Source organism: Pongo abelii, chromosome 17 (assembly GCF_028885655.2).
Source record: "Pongo abelii isolate AG06213 chromosome 17, NHGRI_mPonAbe1-v2.0_pri, whole genome shotgun sequence".
Classification (NCBI taxonomy): domain Eukaryota; kingdom Metazoa; phylum Chordata; class Mammalia; order Primates; family Hominidae; genus Pongo; species Pongo abelii.
In genome coordinates this window covers 21,073,054-21,098,312 of record NC_072002.2, presented here as the reverse complement: position 1 = coordinate 21,098,312, position 25,259 = coordinate 21,073,054, and the positions used below count along the sequence as shown (strand labels likewise).

The following is a 25,259-nucleotide window of genomic DNA, read 5'->3' as shown; positions in this document are numbered from 1 at the left end:
TTCTAATGCCTAAACTTGCTGCAGGATGTTTATAAAGAAAAGAGACAAAGAAGATTGCAAAGCAGATATTCATAGCTCACTTTCTTAAAAGTTTATTAGGGAGTTGTAAGTTTAAAGTGCTTCCTTTCTAGCTGGTTTATTGCAATAAGACAATTATAAAGAATTATAAATGAATTATTAAAAATATAAACTTTGTAGAGTAGATGGTTCTATTAAATGTTTTATGTAATTTATTGTGTTTTGATTTGCATGTATCTGGTTTGTTTTTTGGTGAGGGAGTGGGGGAGACAGAGTCTCACTCTGTCATCCAAGCTGGAGTGCACTGACACCATCTTGGCATCTTGGCACACTGCTACCCCTCCCCCCGACCCCTCCCCCCCAGCCTCACCCAAACCCGGCCTAAGTGATCCTTTCACCCCCGCCTTCTGAGTAGCTGGGACTACAGGCGTGTGCCACCACACCTGGCTACTTTTTGTATTTTATGTAGAGACAGGATGTTGAAATGTTGCCCAGGCTAGTCTCAAACCCCTGAGCTCAAGTGATCTGCCTGCCTCGGCCTCCCAAAGTGCTGGGGTTACAGCATGACCTACCGAGTCAGGCCTGATTTACATGTATTAAAAGGCAAAATGCAGATACTATAAAGGGATATCACTTAAAATGGATTAAAAATAGCACTTGAAGTAACTTGGATAAACATTTGGCCAGCATACCCTTAAAAACGCAGCATGTTTTTCTGACCCTTTTCCAGAGTCTTAGGTAAATATGGGAAGTGTCTGTATTTTGGAGGCTGGATTATTAAACAGGGTTCTATGTTGACTTGACTTTTTTATTTGTGTATTATTTGTAATTGCTATTTATGCTTTTCATGGCTGTTAAATTGCCATCATTTTAATATTTAGCTCTTTTTATGACATCTTTAAGCTCTGTATTTATATATACAAAGCCTTTGGCTAACCGTAGAGAAGGTGCAAGTGTTTGCTGCTAAATGGTTCTTGGTGGTGATTAAATTATGTAGCTTCTTCCAGCTGTGAATATCCTAAGATTGTGATAAAAGTTGACCATAAGGCTGGATGTGGTGGTTCACACCTGTGATCTCAGCACTTTGGGAGGCTAAGGTAGGAGAATTCTTTTTGACCAGAAATTTAAGACCTGCCTGGGCAACATACTGAGACCTTGTCCCTATAAAAAATTTTTTAAAAATTAGCCAGCACAGTGGCTTGTGTATGTAGTCCCAGCTACCCAGGAGGCTGAGGTGGAGGATCACCTGAGCTCGGGAGGCCAAGGTTGCAGTGAGTGGAGATCCTGCCACTGCAATACAGCCTGGGAGACAGAGCAAGACTCTGTCTCAAAAAAAAAAGATGCTAGTTTACATCTGATCTTTGACAAACCTGACAAAAACAAGAAATGGGGAAAGGATTCCCTGTTTAATAAATGGTGCTGGGAAAACTGGCTAGCCATATGTAGAAAGCTGAAACTGGATCCCTTCCTTACCCCTTATATAAAAATTAACTCAAGATGGATTAAAGACTTAAATGTAAGACATAAAACCATAAAAACCCTAGAAGAAAACCTAGGCAATACCATTCAGGACATAGGCATGGGCAAAGACTTCATGACTAAAACACCAAAAGCAATGGCAACAAAAGCCAAAATAGACAAATGGGATCTAATTAAACTAAATTAGATGTACTTCTGCACAGCAAAAGAAATTATCATCAGAGTGAACAGGCAACCTACAGAATGGGAGAAAATTTTTGCAATCTGCCCATCTGATAAAGGGCTAATATCCAGAATCTACAAAGAACTTAAACAAATTTACAAGAAAAAAACAACCCCATCAAAAAGTGGACAAAGGATATGAACAGACACTTCTCAAAACAAGACATTTATGCAGCGAACAGACACATGAGGAAATGCTCATCATCACTGGTCATCAGAGAAATGCAAATCAAAACCACAATGAGATACCATCTCACGCCAGTTAGAATGGCGATCGTTAAAAATTCAGGAAACAACAGATGCTGGAGAGGATGCGGAGAGATAGGAACGCTTTTACACTGTTGGTGGGACTGTAAACTAGTTCAACCATTGTGGAAGACAATGTGGCGATTCCTCAAGGATCTAGAACTAGAAATACCATTTGACCCAGCAATCCCATTACTGGGTATATAGCCAAAGGATTATAAATCATGCTGCTATAAAGACACATGCACACGTATGTTTATTGCGGCACTGATTCACAGTAGCAGAGACATGAAACCAACCCAGATGTCCATCAATGATAGACTGAATTAAGAAAATGTGGCACATATACGCTATGGAATACTATGCAGCCATATAAAAGAATGAGTTCATGTCCTTTGTAGGGACATGGATGAAGCTGAAAACCATCATTCTAAGCAAACTTACACAAGGACAGAAAAACAAACACCACATGTTCTCCCTCATAGGTGGGAGTTGAACAATGAGAACACATGGACACAGGGTGGGGAACATCACACACCGAGGCCTGTCGTGGGTGGGGGCCTGGGGGAGGTATAGCATTAGGAGAAATACCTAATGTAAATGATGAGTTGATGGGTGCAGGAAACCAACATGGCACATATATACCTATGTAATAAACCTGCATGTTTTGCATATGTACCCTAGAATAATATACCCTAGTATAATAAATAAAAAATTGGTTTAAGAGAGGATTCTTTTTGTTTTTTTCTGTATTTCAAAAGTATGTATAGTTTGTATTCCTGAAGTAGTACTTACGGATTATTCTCTTAATTATGTTATTTCAGTGATTTAGCGTGTTTAATTCTGAATTGTAAATTTCAATTATTGTAACTAGGACTTTCATTTGTTTCCCCAGCCATATCCTGCAAATGAGAGTTCTAAACTTGTCTCTGAGAAGGTGGATGACTATGAACATGCAGCAAAGTACATGAAGAACAGTCAAGTAAGGTTACCTTTGGTAAGTTTTAATTTATGAAAGTATTTTATAGAGAATGAAAAAAATAACATGCTTATATGGAGACAGGAAATTATTTCACTTGTTTACAATACTTGGGCTCACTGACTTACAAATCAGTTGTTTCCACTAAGTGATGTTGACTTGTTATAACCACAGAATATGGAATAAAATTTATTTCAATGGACTGAGAATGGAGTGCTATATCTAAGGCAGTGAGGATAGTGAAAAAATTATAGGCTTGGTGTGCAAGTTCCCTGCTAATGTAGGCACCAATGAATCACAGCATTTCATACATAGAATTCAGCAGTCCAGGAATTTAAATGGGAAAAAATTACATGTTCACTTATACTAATTTCTGTGTAAAAGTTTACATTTTTAAAATGATTACTACAATAGTACCACAGTGGTATTAGCTGCTGCTGTGACTTTGTCATCAGTAGAAATTACAGATATTTTCATAGCACATTTTTGCTAATATCTTAGAATATTGTTTTCATTTATCACGTCTGGAAAAATCACATCACTAGAACTGCCACTAGATCTTGTTATTATAGTTAATGGTGTGTGCAAAGCAACACATATCTTTAATATTTTGATAGCTACATAAATATAATTTATTTGCTTTGTGTAATATGTACTTTATTTTGTTATTCCTTTGAAAAAACACAAAAATCGTATTTTTTCCACCAGTGCTGTTTCATGTTTCAAGATAGGCCTTTTTTATTTTTTCATTTTCCAAATTAAGAATACAAGATAGGGCCGGGTACGGTGGCTCACGCCTGTAATCCCAGCACTTTGGGAGGCTGAGGCGGGTGGATCATGAGGTCAGGAGATCGAGACCATACTGGCTAACAGTGAAACCCCGCCTCTACTAAAAATACGAAAATTAGCCAGGCGTGGTGGCGGACCCCTGTAGTCCCAGCTACTCGGGAGGCTGAGGCAGGAGAATGGGGTGAACCCAGGAGGCGGAGCTTGCAGTGAGCCGAGATTGCGCCACTGCATTCCAGCCTGGGCGATAGAGCCAGACTCCGTCTCAAAAAAAAAAGAAAGAATACAAGATAGGCCGGACGCGATGGCTCAATGCCTGTAATCCCAGCACTTTGGGAGGCTGAGGCAGGCGGATCACAAGGTCAGGAGATTGAGAGCATCCTGGCTGACACGGTGAAACCTCGTCTCTACTAAAAATACAAAAAATTAGCCAGGCGTGGTGGCAGGCACCTGTAGTCCCAGCTACTCGGGAGGCTGAGGCAGGAGAATGGCGTGAACCCAGGAGGCAGAGCTTGCAGTGAGCCGAGATCGCGCCACTGCCCTCCAGTCTGGGCGACAGAGCAAGACTCTGTCTCAAAAAAAAAAAAAAAAAAGAATACAAGATAGATGCATTTTCCAGTTACACATACACACACACACTATGCCCTCTTCACACACATTCACCCTTTGGATGAGAATTTGGCAGGAGGATAAAAGTGTGAGAAGATGACTTTCAAAGTTAATCTCACTGATTTCTTTTATATGCTCAGGTCACAATGTGATTAACAGTGAATCGAATGTGTATTTACAGTGAAGTTAGGGTCTTTTGGCCATCTCTGCCCATTATTTAGAAATAAGCATATGTTTACTTCTATATTGAACTAAAATTTTCTTTTTCTCTTTTGTAATTTTAGGGAACCTTAAGTAAATCAGAATGGGAAGCTACAAGTGAGTATATCATCAGCATAGATTAACTGATAATTTCAAAGGTCCTGTTTCAAAGTGATCATTAAAACCTGAAAAAAGGCTGGGCACTGTGGCTCACACCAGTAATCTCAGTATTTTGTGATGCCGAGACAGATTCTTTGAGCCCAGGAGTTGAGACCAGTCTGGGCAACATGGCAAATGCTTGTCTCTACCAAAAATACAAAAAAATTAGCCAGGCATGGTGGCATGTGCCTGTAGTCCAGCTACTCAGGAGGCTGAGGTGGGAGGATTCCTTGAGCCTGGGAAGTCAAGGCTGCAGTGAGCTGTAATTACATCACTGCACTCCAGTCTGGGCAACACAGCGAGACTCTCTCAAAAAAAAATCTGAAAACTTTGAGTTTTTCTGACATTTTAGGTTGTATTTGTGTTTACACACACACACAAATACATATATCTCTACATATGTCTAATCCTCCTTTCTTGCACAGCTGTGTAGTGCCAAGAGAAGATATGCTGTACACAGGGTCTTCCTCAGCATAAACTTTAGTGAGCATGTGTAAACATTCTCGTTGCCTATTTGTTACTAAGTAGCCATCTCCATTTGAAGTGTTTACCTCAGATTTCTAGTGGAACTTTTGGCTTATAGAATACTTGCATGTCTTTTTTTTATTTGGCCACTCTGATGTGACAGTGAAGGCGCAATAATACTAGAACATTCAATGAAACATCCATGAGCAGGTTGTGTTAGAGGTGTGCACGATAGGGGACAAATGTGGTGCGAAGATATTCTGAAGTGAAGTTTCTGTGTTCAGAAGAGAAGCCAGAAGCACAGCAAATCTGTGAAGGCCTGTGATTCTTCAGCAGTGGGTGTTGAGGAAGTCAGGTCGCAGAGCCTCATTGTTACTGTAGGAATCCCCTTACATGGTTGTTGATGATGTTGAGGCACAAGTGGTCATTAAGGACAATCCATTTGATAAACATTATTGATTTACATGAAGTTCTGTGAGAGGTAAAGTAAAATAAAGATGTTAAATCTACCTTCTAGAAGTCTACACTGTAATGGAAGGAACAGGCACAAATAAACACTACTAGGCAAACTTTTAAGTGCTAATGATACTGTAGTGGGGAACAAAGGTGAAAGAGAGCTTAATGAAAACTAAACCAATGACATCTGGGATGTAGTAATAATATTGATATTACTGAGTGTTGAACACGTGCAGGTGCGTGTAACGTTTTTAATCCTTGTAATAACTCACATGTTGCAACTCATTTAATCCTCACAATGACTTTATGAGTAGAGTATTATGTCTCCTTTCACAGATAAGAAAACTAACAACTTAGCTAAGATCACAGAGCTAACCTGTGGTTAGCTTACCTAAGTGATCTGTCATTTTAACTATGGTTTCATGGAAGCCTGGCAAAAGGAAAATCTAGTAAGACTTCCTGAGTTGGATAGAGAAGAAGAGGAAGGGAGACAAGCAAGACCAGTATTTTGAGGCTATTTGTCTCTGAACATTGGTACTATTACTGGAAATCAGACTGGAGGATGTTATACACATACGATCATGCTTGACACACTGGTGAGCATGTGCATAAACTGTGGATTTTATTACTTTTTCCCTGCAGTGGAGACTGGTTGCCTGTCTTAGACATCCTGCTGGTCCCAAAGTAGAGTGTAAATTTTGATCACGAGTCATGATGGCGGTACTGGCTGTGGCTTAGAACTGTATTTTTATATTATTAAGTGTGGACTTTAGTCATCATGTACAAATGAAAAATTAGATGGCCCCAGACAATTGGAAGAGATGGGCTGGACATGCAAAGAGAGCAGTGGCCAAATTGCACCTCGGGTGTGGCACCCCAGGATTGTTTGGCTGTTTGATGAATTGCTCTGTTCTAAGCTAGAGGGCTTCGTGGGTTGAGTGTATTTTGCATGCCATCACGAGTCTAAAAGGCCCAGGGTACATTTTAGACTTCTACTGGTCTGATCATTAAGCTATCACCAGAGCCACTGCTCCTCTAGAAGATGGCTTTAAATGAGAAAGGAGAGAATTGCTATTGATTTATTTCTGGAAGTGGAAGTGGTTCACGATTTGATTTTTTTAAATCCCAATTGAAATGCCTCCATAAAAGGCATTTTATACAAGAAGTGGGACTTTTTAGGAGTTTCAAGTTAGAAAGAAAGTTGCTATTATGTATTGAAAATCAGACTCTAGCATGTTAGTGGTTTCAAATGACCCTAAATGAGGACAGGACAGGACTGAGGGGTTGTTTGCAGTTGGTATGGGCGTGTGGGGGGTGGGATTTGGCAGGGCTGGACTGCACAAAGGTCACACAGAGTGGGGGACAGCATGAGTGATACTGGCCAGCTGTGAGTGCTGACATGCTGTGCACGCTGATGTGCTGGAAGTGCTGGGGACTGCTTTGTCTCCTTACCTTCTGACAACACCACAGAATTGATGAACACCCTGCCTGTTTTCTATCCTATCACTGTGCTACTAGCCACATTTCATTTCAACGAAAAGAAATTGGGAACCGGTAAATAAGGAGCAGATAGTAGCATGACCAAAGTAGTATTTTGGAAAAACTGCTATGGTATTAATGTACAAGTTGGGTTGGAAGAGCAAGAAGCTGGAGTCTTGGGAGGCCATCAGGCAGTTAGCTGTGTTCATCTACCCTCCCTTCAAAAAAAGTCATCTCAAGGAGTGAGGCCTCCAGCTTAGATGGACTTGATCTTGACTCACTGTTGAGTATCCTAGCACATGCCCCAAACATCCTTGTGATGTTTTCAGGATTTGTCACCTTTTCAGGTATTTTCTTGCCCTAAAATCTATTGGTATTTTGTTAGAAGATATACAGGCATACCTTGGAGATGCTGCAAGTTCAGTTCTAGACCACCACAATAAAGCAAGTCACTCAGATTTTTTGGTTTCCCAGTGCATATAAAAGTTATGTTTACTGTAGTCTGTTAAGTGTGCAGTAGTGTTGTGTCTGAAAACAATGTACATACCTTAATTTAAAAATACTTCATTGGTAAAAAAAAAATGCTGATGATCATCTGAATCTTCAGTGAATCTGAATCTTTTCTGCTGGCGAAGGGTCTTTCCTCCATGGCGGAAATACTCTTGATGGATGGTGGTTACTGAAGATTGGTGTGGCTGTGGCAGTTAAGACAATGAAGTTTGCCTCATTGATTGACCATTCTTTCACAAAAGATTTCTCTGTAGCATGCAGTGCTGTTTGATAGCGTTTTACCCACTGTAGAACGTATTTTTAAATTGGAGTCTCTCCTCTGAAACCCTACTGGTGCTTTATCAACCAAGTTTTTGTAATATTAATATTCGAAATCCTTGTCATTTCAACAATGTTCCCAATGTGTTTACCAGAAGTAGATTCTATCTCAGGCTCATCCATAGAAGCAGCTCCTCATTTATTCAAGTTTGATCATGAGATTGCAGCAATTCAGTCACATCTGCAGACTCCACTTCTAATTCTAGTTCTCTTGTTGTTGCCATCCCGTCTGCAGCTACTTCCTCCACCGATGTGTTGAACCCCTTGAAGTCATGCATGAGGGTTCGAATCCAGTTCTTCTAAACTTGTGTTCATGTTGTTATTTTGACCTCATCCCATGAAGCATGAAAATTCTTAATGATATCTAGAATGGGGAATCCTTTCCATCAGGTTTTTAATTTACTTCATCCAGATCCATCAGAGAAATCACTGTCTATGGCAGCTATAGCCTTACAAAATGTATTTCTTAAATAATAAGACTTAAAAATGAAAAGTACCCCTTGATCCATGGGCTGCAGAATGGATGTTGTATTAGCAGCCATGAAAATAACATTAATCTCCTTGTACATCTTCATCAGACCTCCTGGGTGACCAAGTACATTGCCAATGAGCGGTAATATTTTGAAAAGAATTTTATTTTTCTGAGCAGTAGGTCTCAACAGTGGGCTTAAAATACTCAGTAAACCGTGATGTGAACAGATATGCTGTCATCCAGGCTTTGTTCCATTTATAGAGCATGAGCAGGGCAAATTTTACATAATTCTTAAGGGCCTCGGGATTTTTGGAAGGATAATGAGCATTAGCCTCACCTTAAAGTCACTAGCAGCATTAGTCCCTAACAGGAGAGTCACCCTGTCTTTCAAAGCTTTGAAACCAGGTATTGACTTCTCTCTAGCTATGAAAGTCCTAGATGGCATCTTCTAATAGAAGACTGTCTCGTCTTCATTGAAGATCTTATTTAGTGTAGCCACCTTCATCAATGATCTTAGCTAGATCTTCTGCATAACTTGATGCAGCTTCTACATCAGCACTTGCTGCATCATCTTGCACTTTTACATTATGAAGGTGGCTGCTTTCCTTAAACCTCCTGAACCAACTTCTAGTTTCGGACTTTTCTTGTGCAGTTTCCTCACCTCTCTCGTCCTTCATAGAATTGAAGAGAGTTAGGGCCTCTGAATTAGGCTTTGGATAAAGGGAATGTTGTGGCTGGTTGATCTTTGCAGACCACTCAGACTTTTTCTGAAAATCAGCAGTAAGGCTGTTTGCTTTCTTATTCCAGTATGTTTGTTGGAGTAGACTTTTATTTTAAGAACTTTTCCTTTGCATTCATAACGGCTGATTTCAAGCCTAGCTTTTTGCCTATTTTAGCTTTTTACATGCCTTCTTCACTAAGCTTAATCATTTCTAGCTTCTGATTTAAAGTGAGAGATGTGCAAGTCTTCCTTTCACTTGAACATGTGGAGACCATTGTAGGATTATTAACTGGCCTTATTTCAATATTGTTATATCTCCAGGAACAGAGAGGCCAAGGAGAGGGAGGGAGAGAGATGAGGGAACAGCTGATTAGTGGAGCAGTCAGAGCACACATGACATTTATGAGTTCTCCATCTTATAAAGTCACCTCTATAAAGTTTGTGGCACCCCAAAACAATTACATGAATAACAGCAAAGATCACTGATTACAGATCATCATGACAAATAATAATGGAAAAGTTTGAAATAATGCAAGAATTACCATAATGTGACATAAAAACCCGAAGCGAGCATGTGCTGTTGGAAAAATGGTGCCAGTAGACTTGCTTGATATGGTATTGCCACAGACCTACAATTTGTAAAAAACACCAATTGGTAAAGCTAAATAAAGCTAGGTATGCCTTTAATAGGTTTCAACTTGATTCAGAACAAGGAATCCTAAATTAATTTAGCTGTCTTTGAGTCAAAGCAGGAAACCTTATTTCAGGGAGAGAGCTCTTGGGGCCAATACATGCAGAAATAGAAATAATATCTCAAGTATTAATTGTCGTAGAACTTTTGGCTTACTTTCTTCACAAGGCCCTACAACACAGTAATTGGATAATTGGGTGAATTGTTAACATGTCATGTTATGTATGTTCCTTTAATTCTAGTTTTCTAAAATATCTTTAATATTTTTAATTCTAGTTTTATTATACTTATTATTTAAAATTTAATTTTATTATAATTTTAATTTGTTATTTTTAATTTAGTTTTATTTTTCTTACCTTAAACTGATTTTTAGAGCTGTTGAACTGGTTTTCCCATGGGCTGCAATGTCACTGAGTATTATAGTAAGTAGATAATTGTTTTAAAGTAAACAAATACCATCCCATGTCTGCCTAAAAATGATTCAAATAATAGAGGAGCTCTTAGAATTAACGGGGATTTTCTTCTTCAGAAGCTGCTTGAGAGCCTAAGAATGTTCACCAAATTATGAACAAGACAGGTTGTTTTATTTATTGTAATCATATGAGAAACTAAACTCTTATTTATTTCCTCTTTAGGTATTTACTTGGTGTTTGCCTTTGAGAAACAGCAGTGAGCACATAGGCAGTAGTCCCAGAGGGGCCGTGTTCTGTCCTGCACAAATTTGAAAACTCATCTCGATATATTTGATATTTCTCTGTTTGTTGATTTTAGTTCTAAATGCAGGATACTGCCAGAAACTCCAATGTAGAAATTCAACATTTGCTGTCTGTGACAGATGAACTTTTGCATGTGTATATAAGAATGAGTTGGGACCTCTGTCTTTAAAAATCTATTTTTAGGTAATGTTCTAAGAATTGCATTTGCTTCTATGATCTTAGCTCATAAAAATATAATATGACTTGTTAAAACAACTAAACTCTTTCCACAGTGCTCAGATTTGTCCTGTGTGTGTTTACGGTATTCAATTTATTGCAGTTGTAGAATTGGTCAGAGATCATTTTCATAGTGTGCTCATTTCTATGGTTTTGTTATATAGCATTTTTCAACATTTAATGGTCTATACAGTTGAATGTAAGTGTTCAATATGTATTGCTAAAGTTATAAGTTTAAAACTCAATTTCAGATGCTCATAAAAGTTACTTAGCTAAAATTTTAGCAATTTATTGCATTTTGAAATAATCGTTAATATGCTGCAATTCAGGAGCTGGTTAGAACATTTTAAGTGGCAGCATCGAATTTTGAAATTTTGGGGCTTTCTTTTGAGAAATTGCTACCATAGCAATTAATGTTTCCAGTTATCAAGATTGTGATTAGACACATTTACCTTTCTTCATTGAACAAATGGTGCCATAGTTATTTTTCTCAAAATTCAGTGAAAATCCCTCCCATGTAAACATGTTGCACATTTTTTCCAAATTTATACATGGAACTGCAATAGGAATATTCTCACCATCTGATGCCGTGTACCCACTTCAGAAATAAGCAATATTTGTTCCTCTGTTACAACCTCAGCACTTTGCACCATAGGAGCCATTGTTAAAGTTGTCACTTGTGTAATTGACTGCTTTTCCAAAACTGGTACTTATGTGAACTGTTGTCCTTACTTTACACCACCATTTGGAAAACTTGCCAGTTTTTAGATGTAGATGTAGTGAAAAACTTCAAGAATGAAGCAGAGCAATTGAGTATTCTTTTTTAAATTATTAAGCCATGATTTACAAAAACATTGCTTTCTGTAGTAATTCACAATACTTGTTTTAAAAACATAGTGTCTTCATTAGTGTACATCTATTAACTGTTCTTGGTGTTAGAGTTGCAAACTTTTTGGCAAGAAAATATGGGTTTCCTTATTTCAGTTCCTTCTGCAGCCTGTGAATCTCCACAAAGTGTTACCAGTTTACAAAAATAAGTCTTTTTGCCTTAAGTCATTTGGGAAATAAGTAATACTGCATCTGACTCTGGTGGCTGTATTAGCTAGGAAAGGTTTGTAAATGGTGTCAGTGAAGGGGGGAAAGGAAGTCTTCCTGTCACATATGCAGATTCGTTTTCATTCTAGGGCAGTGCCAGGAAGTATATTGATAGCTTTGTAGGTACAGGAAAAGCATCATCATTATTTCCTCTGTTCACATTTACTGGTCTTAATTAACAGGTAATAATAATACAGGTACTTTTAGCCTGAAACCTCTTCCACGCCATGGGTAATTTGGGGGAGAGAAGAATCCTCCAAACGATGGAGTAGCCAATGGTAATACAAAGAAGGGAGAACGGAAAGGTAGAGTTCCTAAGGCCTTCAGTGAACAGAAAGGAGCAGAGAGCAAGGTTAGATCTGAGAAGATGCTCTGGGGACTGAGCCCACCGTTGTTGGTGTCGGGGAGGCTTCCTGGAGCCACACCTGCAGGCACTGTGTTCAGGCACCACCTTCCTCCTTGAGCTTTGCCTGTCTCTTGCCTTACCAGTTCTTCCTCCACCACCCCACACCCTCCTCCCCCCTGCCCCAAGCCCCTGTGTCTCCTTGTTACAATTAAGTTTCTGGACATTGACTTAAGAGCTGTTAGGAAGAGGACTAGAAAAGGCATCCCCTGCCTATCCTCTCGGATCAACAAGGTGGAAGGGAGCTAGTAGGACTTTTCCTCAACACACCTTGCAGTCTAAATGTTCGGTATTCTATTCAGGACTTATGGTAACTATTATGAGGGGGGCATTGCTTTCCACCGCTGGGCCGGGAAGAGCACCTGTTGCCACAAGCTCAGTGAAGTGGGGCACTCCCAGACCTGCCATGCAGTTTATCCTCTGAGAATGGAATTAGCAATGAAGACCTAACCAGCTATTGGTGGGAATGATGGAACTGGGGATTGTGATGATTGATCTGGGAACATGGCTGGATTGTGATTTAACCAAGAATGCTGATGTTGAATTCTTTGGGCCTAGAATATACTTGAGAAAGCACTAGTGGCTTGTGTTCAGGGAGAGGAGCTTTCAGTTTTTAACCACTTCTGAGGGAGCCGTGTTCTAACCTGTGGAAAGTATTGCAATTCTGTGAGAGTGACTCTCGGCAGAGTCACTGCACCATCAGGCTTGGCCCTGCTGTGCGTTCAGTACCCAGCCAGGTTCTCTGGGTCCAGGGTGACTCTCCAAAGAAATTGGCCTTCAGCCGGAGAAAACATTGGGTGGAGACTCACTTATGTTAATGCATTCTTGAAATGACTGAAAGGTAGATTGCCAGCACAGTGAGTTTCCCAGCCTGCTCCCCCATCCACACTTGGAAATTGAGGGAGCATGACCGCTGTCTGACTTCACATGTTAGTAGAGGATCAGAGCAGAGTTGGGAGTATATTGGTCAGCATCATAGAAAAGAAGACAAAGCTTGCTCAGCCATGAGATGGCCAGGTATCCAGTTTTGTTAACTCTCTTGGGAATTTCTTTTTCAGCCTGTTTTCTAGCTTAGTGCCATTATGTCATTTTGATTTGTATTCAAGTACTCTTCAGGTATCTTTGTGATGAAGGTTTGGCTACTTGTATAGGTCTGCCTGCAGGGTGAAAATGCCAGTGTGAATATTCTAGCTACCAAACATTGTTTTTTGTTGAAAAACTGACTTTCTGTTGTCTACCTCAGGCCTTGTGCATTTGGGTTATCTCGAGCCAGTCACCACAGAGGGTCTTTAGGGTCTGCAAAATAGAGGCCAAATCCAGGGACCAGGCCCCGATAATAGAAGTTGTACCAAAATGCCTGTGGTACTTGATAGCCTGTTGGTCAAATAGGAAGTACAAGTGTGTGATGTTAGAACCTCCCTAGTTGCTGCTATATCAAACACTGCACACTTGACAAGTGTTTTCATTCCCCACCCTCTGACAGAACGACATTCCTAATTCTTTGAAGGCAACCAGTGCAAAGGCTACTACACTTGTGTAATGATATTTAGCAGATACATACAGGACTGGATCCCAGGGCACTGTCAGTTCTTCCCTCCCTCTTGTGCTTGTCAGTTTGTCCTCTGCTCCCATGTAGGCCTAAAGTCACTCCACTCCTTAGTGCCTGCGCCTCACCACGATATTGAGGAAGCGCAGGACACCCAAGGGTACTCTCCACAGTTTGGCTGTGGAGACTTGAGCAAGCCCTAAAGTCCCCTGCTCCCTGGACTTCTCCTGGGTTGTGATTTTTTGGGGGCAGCATACCTTGGACAAAGCTGAGCTGACAGCTAATGTTTATTAGCCTCCTACCTAAGTCAGTCACTTTGCTAAATTCTTCACCTGTGGTAACTCATTTTGATTGTTATAACATCTCAGCACCATTATTCCCATTTTAATGATGAGGAAACTGAGTCATAGAGGATACAGACTTGCCCAAAGGAGAGCCAGGATTTTCACACCCCCTCCTCAAGTCGGGCCTGTCCTCGAAGTGCTTGTTATATACCTCCACGAGTGTCAGCCCAGATGACTCCTCACCCGTCCACCACCTGCAGCTTGAGATGTTAACTGTTAGAGCTGCATTCTTTTGGTTCAAAACGTTGATACTTACTTAGATGTTCCCTGGGAAGAGTGTTTATTTCTAGTAAGGGGCTTTGTTGACAGGGGGTTAGAGAGAGCAAGACAGCACTTGAGTGCACTGGCGGGAAGCAGAGATAAGACTTGAATTTCAGTTTGGTAGACTTCCTTCTTTAGCAGCCCAACCTGTAGCAAATCTAGTTTACCCTGCATGACAGGGAGAGGGGTTCTCTTCCCACCCTCACCATTTGCAAGTGGCAGGAGCTGAGAATGCCAGTACGAGAGTGTAGCCAAAGTGAGAGGCTGAGAGCGAAGGAGACATTTTTTTCAGTTTTGAGTCGAGTATCCAGACAGAGGCAAATCATTTTGTTTAACTTTTTATTAAAGTGTGACTATAGAAACACATCAATGATTTTTCACAAATGGAGTACGTGCATACAATCGGCACCCCCAGAAGCCCCCCGTCAGATTCCCTTCCAGTTAACTACCTCTCCAAGGGAAACCACTATCCTGAGTTCTAAGCACATAGATTAGTTCTGTCTGGTTTGGGGAGATATATAAATGGAATTATGCATTCTTCATATCTGGTTTCTTTTCACCAATATTATGTTTGTGAGATTTTTGTTGCATGTATTTGTACATGGTTTTTCATTCTCATGGTTGTATAATATTCCACTGTGTAAATAAACCACATACTATTTATCTGACAGCTGTTTGGTTCATTTACCATTTAGAAACTAGTACTGATCCAGATATTCTAGTGCATGAATTTTGGTGCACATAGGTACATACTTCTGCTTAGGAATGTGCTACAATTTGAATGTTTGTCCTTCTAGATCTTATGTTGAAATTTGATCCCCAGTGTTGGAGGTAGGGCCTAATGGGAGGTGTTTGGGTCATTGGGGTGGATCCCTGATGGATAGATTAATGCCTTACAGTGGTGGGAGTGTGAGTTCTTGCTCAGTTAGTTCCCAAGGACTAGTTAATTGTTGTTGCCGATTAACAACAATGACACCTGGTTGTTTAAAAGAGCCTGGCACCTCCCCCGTTTTTTGCTTTCTCTCGCCATGTGATCTCTACACACCAGCTCTCCTTTGCCTTCCACCATGAGTGGAGGCAGCCTGAGGCCCTCATCAGAAGCAAGTGTTGCAGGATCTCACCGGGCCTTTGTCTTCTATCCCTACATGTCCGCTGCTCGGTTACTCTCTACTGCTCCTTTGCCTTTGCTCTGTCACCCTGTTACCTGCAGGTGTTGGGAGATGTGTAGGGAAGATACCAGTACACTCCAGAACCAGGAAGTGGAAACAGAGGAATACCAGAACATTGAAGATCAGTACAATAATGCTTGGAGAAATCTAAAAGAGTTGGGGAGGGAGCTAAGATGGCTGACTAGATGGGGCCAGGAAGAGCATCTCTCACCAAGAGACCAGACCATCAAAACTGGCACACTCTGAGCAGATCTTTGGAATGAAGGTGTTGAGAGTGGGTAGAAGGAAAATACACTGGGCTCAAGGGGAAGGAAGCTGGGAAGCCTGCCCAGGGCAGGTGAGCACTAGGATTTGTTCCTGGTCCCCAGTGGCTCCTGGGTAAGGGGTGAGTTAAATAGACGAGTGACCCACTCTCACCATGGACCTCCAGAATCCTAACTGCAGGAAACCCTACAACCCCTAGGGACATTTAAGCTGACAGAGTTGTTTGGAGCAGTGGCAGGAAAAGGACTCCAGCCTTTGCAAAACCCAGAGAGTTTGGCGTGGGAATGGCTACGGCAGAGCACAACCAAGGACACCCATCCTCTAGGGCTTACCACACTCCTCTGGGTGACTTTGGCTTTGTCAACTGTCAGACCTGGACAGAGCAGGGTGGTCTTGCCCTTGGGACAAGGCCAGTCTACCTGAGTGCCCCTGCTCCTCTAATCTGCTGGCCTCTCTGGGGGTCCCTGCCTGGTCGTGCCCATTTGCAGCGCAGCCACAGATGCCCAACCAGAGTGTTGGCTTTGTAAAGGCCAACAAAGCTCCTTTACAGGCAGACCATACCTAACTGCTAGAGAGCTCCAGCAGACTGGCCCCTACCGGTGGGCACCCACACACCCACAGCCTCCTCCCACCACAACCTCCCTGCACCATTTGCCGGCATCCACGGGTGGTCTCACTATCCTGCTCCCACCAGTACCCGACCTCTGCTGACACACGCACACCCCCACTGTGCTGCCACTTACACCACAGTCAAACCCTCAAGGGCATCAAAGAAGATAAAAGCAGGCCAGGCACAGTGGCTTACACCTATAATCCCAGCACTTTGGGAGGCCAAGGTGGGCAGATCACAAGATCAGGAGTTCGAGACCAGCCTGACCAACATGGTGAAACCCCATCTCTACTAAAAACACAAAAATTAGCTGAGCGTGGTGATGCATGCCTGTAATCCTAGCTACTCAGGAGGCTGAGGCAGGAGAATCTCTTGAACCCGGGAGGTGGAGGTTGCAGTGAGCTGAGATCACGCCACTGCACTCCAGCCTGGGCAACAGAGCAAGACTCCGTAAAAAAAAAAAAAAAAAGATAAAAGCAAAAAACCCTATCAAAAAAAAAAAAAAAAAAAAAAACCAGCAACTTCAAAAGATTAAAGGAACATCAGCACACACAGGTGAGAAAACCAATGCAAGAATTCTGGCAACTCAAAAAGCCAGATTGTCTCCCTCCTTCCAAACAACCACACTAGTAACCGAGCAATGCTTCTTAACCAGGCTCAAATGGCTGAAGTGACAGATACAGAATTCAGAATTTAGATAGGAACAAAAATCATTGGGATTTAAGAGAAAGTCAAAATCCAATCCAAGGAATTGAAGGAATCCAATAAAACAATATGAGACCTGAAAGACAAAATAAATAACCATTTTAAGAAAGAACCAAACAGATCTGCTAGAGCTGAAAAACTCACTGCAAGAATTTCATAATATGATCAGATTTATTAATAGCAGAATAGATAAGCTGAGGAAAGAATCTCAGAGCTTGAAGACCAGATGTTTGAAACTTAGACAAAAATAGAGAACAAGGAATAAAAAAGAATGAGCAAAACCTCTGAGAAATATGGGATTATATTAAAAGACCTATGGCTCATTGGCATCCCTGAAAGAGACAAGAGAGTAAGCAAGTAACTTGGAAAGCATATTTGAGGATCTCATCTACGGAAATTTCCCCAGCCTCACTAGTGAGGTCAACATTCAAATTCAGGAAATGCAGAGAACACCTGCCAGGTACTATACAAGACAACCATCCCCAAGACACATAGTCATCAGATTCTCCAATGTCAAGATGAAAAAATATTAAAGGCACTAGAGAGAAGGGGCAGGTCACCTACAAAAGAAACTCCATCCGACTAACAATGGACCTTTCAGCAGAAACCCTGCAAGTCAGAAGAGCTTAGGGCCTTATATTTAGCATTCTCAAAGACAAGAAATTCCAACCAAGAATTTCATATCCAGCAAAACTAAGCTTCATAAGTGAAGGAAGATTATTTTCAGACAGACAAATGTTAAGAAAATTCATTACCACCAGACCTGCCTTACAAGAGGTCCTTAAAAGAGTACTAAATATGGAAATAAAATATTGTTAACAGCCACCACATAAACACCCTTAAGGACATAGCCCATTGACACTATAAAGCAACCACACAAGTCTGCATAACAACCAGCTACCAGCATGATGACAGGATCAAATCTGCACATATCAATATTAACCTTGAACATAAATGGGCTAAACACCCCACTTAAAAGACACAGAGTGTCAAATTGGATAAAGAAGCAAGACCCAATTGTATGCTGTCTTCAAGAGATCCACCTCGTATGCAATGACACCCATAGGCTCAAAATAAAGGGATGGAGAAAAATGTATGAAGCAAATTAAAAAAGAACAGGGGTTGCTATTCTAATTTCAGACAAAACAGACTTTAAACCAACAAACATAAAGAGGCCAGGGCATTACACAATGATTAAGGGTTCACATCAACAAGAAGAGTTAACTATCTTAAATATGCACCTAACACTGGAACAACCAGATTCATAAAACAAGTTCTTAGAGACCTTCAAAGAGACTTAGATAACCACACAATAAAAGTGGGAGACTTCAACACCACACTAACAGTATTAAACAGATCTTTGAGGCTGAAAACTAACAAAGATATTCCAAGACCTGAACTCAACACTTGAGCAAATGGACCTAATAGACAACTACAGAACACTCCACACAACAACAGAATATACATTCTTCTCATTTGAACATGGCACATACTCTGAAATTGACTATACATTGGCCATAAAACAATTCTCAGAAAGAAAAAAACATGAGAGCAAAAACATATCAATTACACTCTGAGGCCACAGTGCAATATAAATAGAAATCAATATTAAGAAAATCACCCAAAACTATACAATTGCATGGAAATTAACCTGTTCCTGAATGACTTTTGGGGAAACTATGAAATTAAGGCAGAAATCAAGAAATTATTTGAAATGAATGATAAAACAAAGATATAACGTAGCAGAATCTGGGACACAGTGAAGAGTGTTAAGAGGAAAGTTTACAGTGCTAAACACCCATATTGAAAAGTTAGGAAGATCTCAAATTAACAGCCTCACATCATACCTAGAGGACCTAAAGAAACAAGGCCAAACCAACCCCAAAGCTAGCAAAAGACAAGAAATAACCAAAATCAGAGCTGAACCGAATGAAATTGAGATGTGAAAAACCATACAAGAGATCAATGCAACCAGAAGTTGGTTCCCTGAAAGAATAAATAAGACTGTTAGACTTCCAGCTAGACTAATAAAGAAAAAGAGAAGATCCAAATAAACACATAGATGACAAAGAGGACATTACCACTGACCCCACAGAAATACAAAAAATCCTCAGAGACTGTTACAAACACCTCTATGTACAAAAACTGAAAAACCTACAAGAAACTGATAAATTCCTGGAAACACACAACCCTTCAAAATTGAACCAGGAAGAAATTGAAACACTGAACAGATCAATAACAAGTTACAAAATTGAATAAGTAATAAAAAGCCTGCCAACCAGAAAGTCCAGGGCCAGGTGGATTCATAGATGAATTCAACCAGACAGATAAAGAAGGGCTGAGTGGCGGTGGCTCACACCTGTAATCCAGCACTTTGGGAGGCCGAGGCAGGCGGATCACGAGGCCAGGAGATCAAGACCATCCTGACTAACACGGTGAAACCCTGTCTCTACTAAAAATACAAAAAATTAGCCGGGCGTGGTGGCAGGCGCATACAAAAAATTAGCCAGCATGGTGGCAGGCGCCTGTAGTCCCAGCTACTCAGGAGGCTGAGGCAGGGGAATGGCGTGAACCCAGGAGGCGGAGCTTACAGTGAGCCGAGATCACGCCACTGCACTCCAGCCTGGGCAACAGAGCGAGACTCCGTCTCAAAAAAAATAAAATAAAATAAAAAAGAAGGGCTGGTACCATTACTACTGAAGCTATTCCAAGAAAAATTGAGGAGGAGGGACTCCTCCCTAATTCATTCTATGAGGCCAGCATCATTCCAGTACCAAAGCCTGTCAGAGACACAACAACAACAAAAACTTTAGGCCAATATCCTTGATGACTATAGATGCAAAAATCCCGAACAAAATACTAGCAAACCAAATCCAGCAGCACATCAAAAAGCTAATCCACCACAAAAATGGAGGCTTTATCCCTGGGATGCAAAGTTGGTTCAATGAACACAAATCAATAAATGTGATTTATCACATAAACAGAAATTAAAAACAAAAATCTTATGATCATCTCGATAGGTGCAGAAGAGGCTTTCAATAAAATTCATCATACCTTCATGTTAAAAACCCTCAACAGACTAGGCACTGAAGGAGCATACCTCAAAATAACAGAGCCATCTATGACAAACCTACAGCCAACATCACACTGAACAGGGAGAAGCTGGAAGCATTCCCCTTGTGAACCAGAACAAGACAAGGATGTCCACTCTCACCACCCTTATTCAACATAGTACTGGAAGTCCTAGCCAGAGAAATAAGGCAAGAGAAAGCAATAAAAGGGACCCAAATATAAAAGGAAGTCAAACTATCTCTGTTTTCAGATGATGTGATTTTATACCTAGAAAAGCCCATAGTCTTTGCCCAAAAGTTGCTTGATCTGATAAGCAACTTCAGCAAAGTTTTAGGTTACAAAGTCAATGTACAAAAATCAGTAGCATTTCTATGCACCACCAACATCCACACTGAGAGCTAAATCAGTAACATAACCCCATTCATAATAGCTACAAAAAATTAAAACACCTAGGAAATGCAGCTAACCAGGAAGGTGAAAGATAGCTACAATGAGAAGTACAAACCACTGCTGAAAGAAATCAGAGACAACACAAATGGAGAAACATTCCTTGCTCATGGATAGGAAAAATCAACACTTAAAATGGCCATACTGCCCAAAGCAATTTACGGGTTCAGTGCTATTCCTATCAAATGACCAACGACATTTTTTACAGAATTAGAAAAAAAAGTATTCTAAAATTCATATGGAAACAAAAAAGCCTGAACAGCCAAGGCAATCATAAAGAGAACAAAGCTAGAGGCATCACATTACCCAACTTTATACTAGAAGGCTACAGTGACCAAAACACCATGGTGCTGGTACAAAAACAGACACATAGAGCAATAGAACAAAACAGAGGACCCAGAAGCAAAGTTGCACATCTACAACTGCCTGATCTTCAACAAATTTAACAAAAACAAGTAATTTGGACAGGACTCCCTATTCAATAAATAGTGCTGGGATAACTGGCTAGCCATATGCAGAAGATTGAAACTGGACCACTTCCTCACACCATATGCAAAAATCCACTCAAGATGGATTGAAGACTTCAATGTGAAACCCAAACCTACAAAAACCCTAGAAGAAAACCTGGGAAATACCATTTTGGACATAGGTCCTGGCAAAGATTTCATGATGAAGATGCCAAAAGCAATTACAAAAAAAAACCAAAAACTGACAGATGGTAACTACACAAAAAACTTTCTGCATAGTGAATGAAACTATCAACAGAGTGAAGAGACAACCTACAGAATGGGAGAAAATATTTGCAAAATATGCACCCAACAAAAGTCTATTATCCAGAGCTATAAGGAACTTACACAAATTAACAAGCAAAAGCAAACAACCCCATTAAAAATGGGCAAAAGACATGAACAGACACTTCTTAAAAGAAGACATACAAGAAGCCAGCAAACATGAAAAAATGCTCATCGTTACCAGTTATCAGAGAAATGCAAATCAAAACCACAATCATATATCATTTTCACACTAGTCAGAATGACTTTTGATAAAAAGTTAAAAAAGAAAAAAAGATGTTATGAGGCCGCAGATAAAAGGGGGCACTTATACACTGTTTGTGGGAATGTAAATCAGTCCAGCCACTGTGGAAACCAATTTTGAGATTTCTCAAAGAACTACCATTTGACCCATTACTGGGTATATCCCATTACTGGATATATGCCCAAAGAAATATAAATTGTTTTACCATAAAAACACATGCATGTGCATGTTTATCATAACACTATCCATAATAGCAAAGACTTGGAATAACCTAAATGCCCATCAATGGTGGACTGGATAAGAAAAATGTAGTACATATACACGATGGAATACTATGCAGTTATAACAAAGAATGAAATCACGTTCTTTGCAGCAACATGAATAGAGGTGGAGGCCATTATCTTAAGCAAATTAACACAGGAACAGAAAACATGTTCTCACTTCTAAGCGGGAGTTAAACATTGAATACACATGAATACAAAGAAAGGAACAGTACATACCAAGGCCTACTTTAAGGTTGGGAGTGGGAGGAGGCTCAAAAAACCTACCTATCAGGGAAGTCCCATTCTGGCTCCCCTCTCTTTTGCAAGAGAGAGAGCTGTTCTCTTTTCTTTTTCTTTCACCTGCTAAACCTCAACTCTTAAATCAAAAAACAAACAAACCTACCTATCAGGTACTATGCTTATTACCTGGTTCACAAAATAATCTGTACACCAAACCCCATGACATGGAATTTATCCGTATAACCTGTACATGTATGCCCTGAACCTAAAATAAAAGTTGGAAAAAAAAAAATGAGCAAATGTTTGTACCATGCATCTTGTACAGACAGCAGAACCATGAGCCAAATAAACCTCTTTTCTTTACAAATTACCTAGCCTCAGATATTCTTTTATAGCAACATTAGATAGATTAAGAATGGAATTGCAGGGTCATAGTACATACATCATGTTCATTTTTAATGAATACTGCCAAACAACTTTCCAAAGTTCCAATTGTCCAACATCTTCAGCAAACTTAGTGGTGTCAGTCTTTCATGTTATTCTGGTAGGCATGTACTGGTACCTTTTGGCATTAGTTTTCATTTCACTGATTATTAATGAGGTTGTGCACTTTTCAGGTGATTATTGGTTTTTGTCCTGGTGTGAAATAGCTGTTCAAATGCTTGCTCACTTTAGGAGGCTGAGGGTTGCTTGTCTTTTTTATACTGACATGTTAATTTTTTAAAATATATTTTTGTGTTCTGTGTACAGTTCGTTTGTTGAATATATTGTGTTGTGAGAATATGTTTGATGAAAAAAGCTCTTAATTTTAAGGTAGTACATTTACCGATGTTCTTTACAGTGAGCATATTTTGCTTAAATGTTTGTCTGCTCCAAGGTCATGAAATGTTCTGTATTTTCTTCTGTTTTTAAATTTTTTTTATTATTACTATTTTTATTTTTTAATTTTTATTTTATTTTTTAAATTTTATTATTATCATACTTTAAGTTTTAGGGTACATGTGCACAATGTGCAGGTTAGTTACATATGTATACATGTGCCATGCTGGTGTGCTGCACCCATTAACTCGTCATTTAGCATTAGGTATATCTCCTAATGCTATCCCTCCCCCCTCCCCCCACCCCACAACAGTCCCCAGAGTGTGATGTTCCCCTTCCTGTGTCCATGTGTTCTCATTGTTCAATTCCCACCTATGAGTGAGAATATGCGGTGTTTGGTTTCTTGTTCTTGCGATAGTTTACTGAGAATGATGATTTCCAATTTCATCCATGTCCCTACAAAGGACATGAACTCATCATTTTTTATGGCTGCATAGTATTCCATGGTGTATATGTGCCACATTTTCTTCATCCAGTCTATCATTGTTGGACATTTGGGTTGGTTCCAAGTCTTTGCTATTGTGAATAGTGCCGCAATAAACATACATGTGCATATGTCTTTATAGCAGCATGATTAATAGTCCTTTGGGTATGTACCCAGTAATGGGATGGCTGGGTCAAATGGTATTTCTAGTTCTAGATCCCTGAGGAATCGCCACACTGACTTCCACAATGGTTGAACTAGTTTACAGTCCCACCAACAGTGTAAAAGTGTTCCTATTTCTCCACATCCTCTAAAGCACCTGTTGTTTCCTGACTTTTTAATGATTGCCATTCTAAGTGGTGTGAGAAGGTATCTCATTGTGGTTTTGATGTGCATTTCTCTGATGGCCAGTGATGGTGAGCATTTTTTCATGTGTTTTTTGGCGGCATAAATGTCTTCTTTTGAGAAGTGTCTGTTCATGTCCTTTGCCCACTTTTTGATGGGGTTGTTTGTTTTTTTCTTGTAAATTTGTTTGAGTTCATTGTAGATTCTGGATATTAGCCCTTTGTCAGATGAGCAGGTTGCGAAAATTTTCTCCCATTTTGTAGGTTGCCTGTTCACTCTGATGGTAGTTCTTTTGCTGTGCAGAAGCTCTTTAGTTTAATTAGATCCCATTTGTCAATTTTGGCTTTTGTTGCCATTGCTTTTGGTGTTTTAGACATGAAGTCCTTGTCCGTGCCTATGTCCTGAATGGTAATGCCTAGGTTTTCTTCTAGGGTTTTTATGGTTTTAGGTCTAACATTTAAATCTTTAATCCATCTTGAATGAATTTTTGTATAAGGTGTAAGGAAGGGATCCAGTTTCAGCCTTCTACATATGGCTAGCCAGTCTTGCCAGCACCATTTATGAAATTGGGAATCCTTTCCCCATTGCTTGTTTTTCTCAGGTTTGTCAAAGATCAGATAGTTGTAGATATGTGGCGTTATTTCTGAGGGCTCTGTTCTGTGCCATTGATCTATATCTCTGTTTTGGTACCAGTACCATGCTGTTTTGGTTACTGTAGCCTTGTAGTATAGTTTGAAGTCAGATAGCGTGATGCCTCCAGCTTTGTTCTTTTGGCTTAGGATTGACTTGGCAATGCGGGCTCTTTTTTGGTTCCATGTGAACCTTAAAGTAGTTTTTTCCAATTCTGTGAAGAAAGTCATTGGCAGCTTGATGGGGATGGCATTGAATCTCTAAATTACCTTGGGCAGTATGGCCATTTTCACGATATTGATTCTTCCTACCCATGAGCATGGCATGTTCTTCCATTTCTTTGTATCCTCTTTTATTTCATTAAGCAGTGGTTTGTAGTTCTCCTTGAAGAGTTCCTTCACATCCCTTGTAAGTTGGATTCCTAGGTATTTTATTCTCTTTGAAGCAATTGTGAATGGGAGTTCACTCATGATTTGGCTCTCTCTTTGTCTGTTATTGGTGTATAAGAATGCTTGTGATTTTTGTACATTGATTTTGTATCCTGAGACTTTGCTGAAGTTGCTTATCAGCTTAAGGAGATTTTGGGCTGAGACCATGGGGTTTTCTAAATCTACAATCATGTCATCTGCAAACAGGGAGAATTTGACTTCCACTTTTCCTAATTGAATATCCTTTATTTCCTTCTCCTGCCTAATTGCCCTGGCCAGGACTTCCAACACTATGTTGAATAGGAGTGGTGAGAGAGGGCATCCCTGTCTTGTGCCAGTTTTCAAAGGGAATGCTT

At 40.1% G+C, this 25,259-nt stretch overlaps 1 protein-coding gene across 3 annotated transcripts in view; it reads left to right on the top strand.

Annotated features, from left to right (window-relative positions):
• Positions 1 to 15,060, top strand: part of RNMT (RNA guanine-7 methyltransferase) — a 37,294-nt gene extending 22,234 nt beyond the window's left edge. For all 3 annotated transcript variants that reach the window (XM_024236018.3, XM_024236019.3, XM_054537606.2), the window contains 3 exons: positions 2,861 to 2,962; positions 4,624 to 4,657; positions 10,447 to 15,060. In XM_024236018.3, the coding sequence (XP_024091786.2) occupies positions 2,861 to 2,962; positions 4,624 to 4,657; positions 10,447 to 10,484 (174 nt within the window). In that variant the 3' untranslated portion in view covers positions 10,485 to 15,060. The remainder of the gene's footprint in view (positions 1 to 2,860; positions 2,963 to 4,623; positions 4,658 to 10,446) is intronic.
• Positions 15,061 to 25,259: the final 10,199 nt, after the last annotated feature.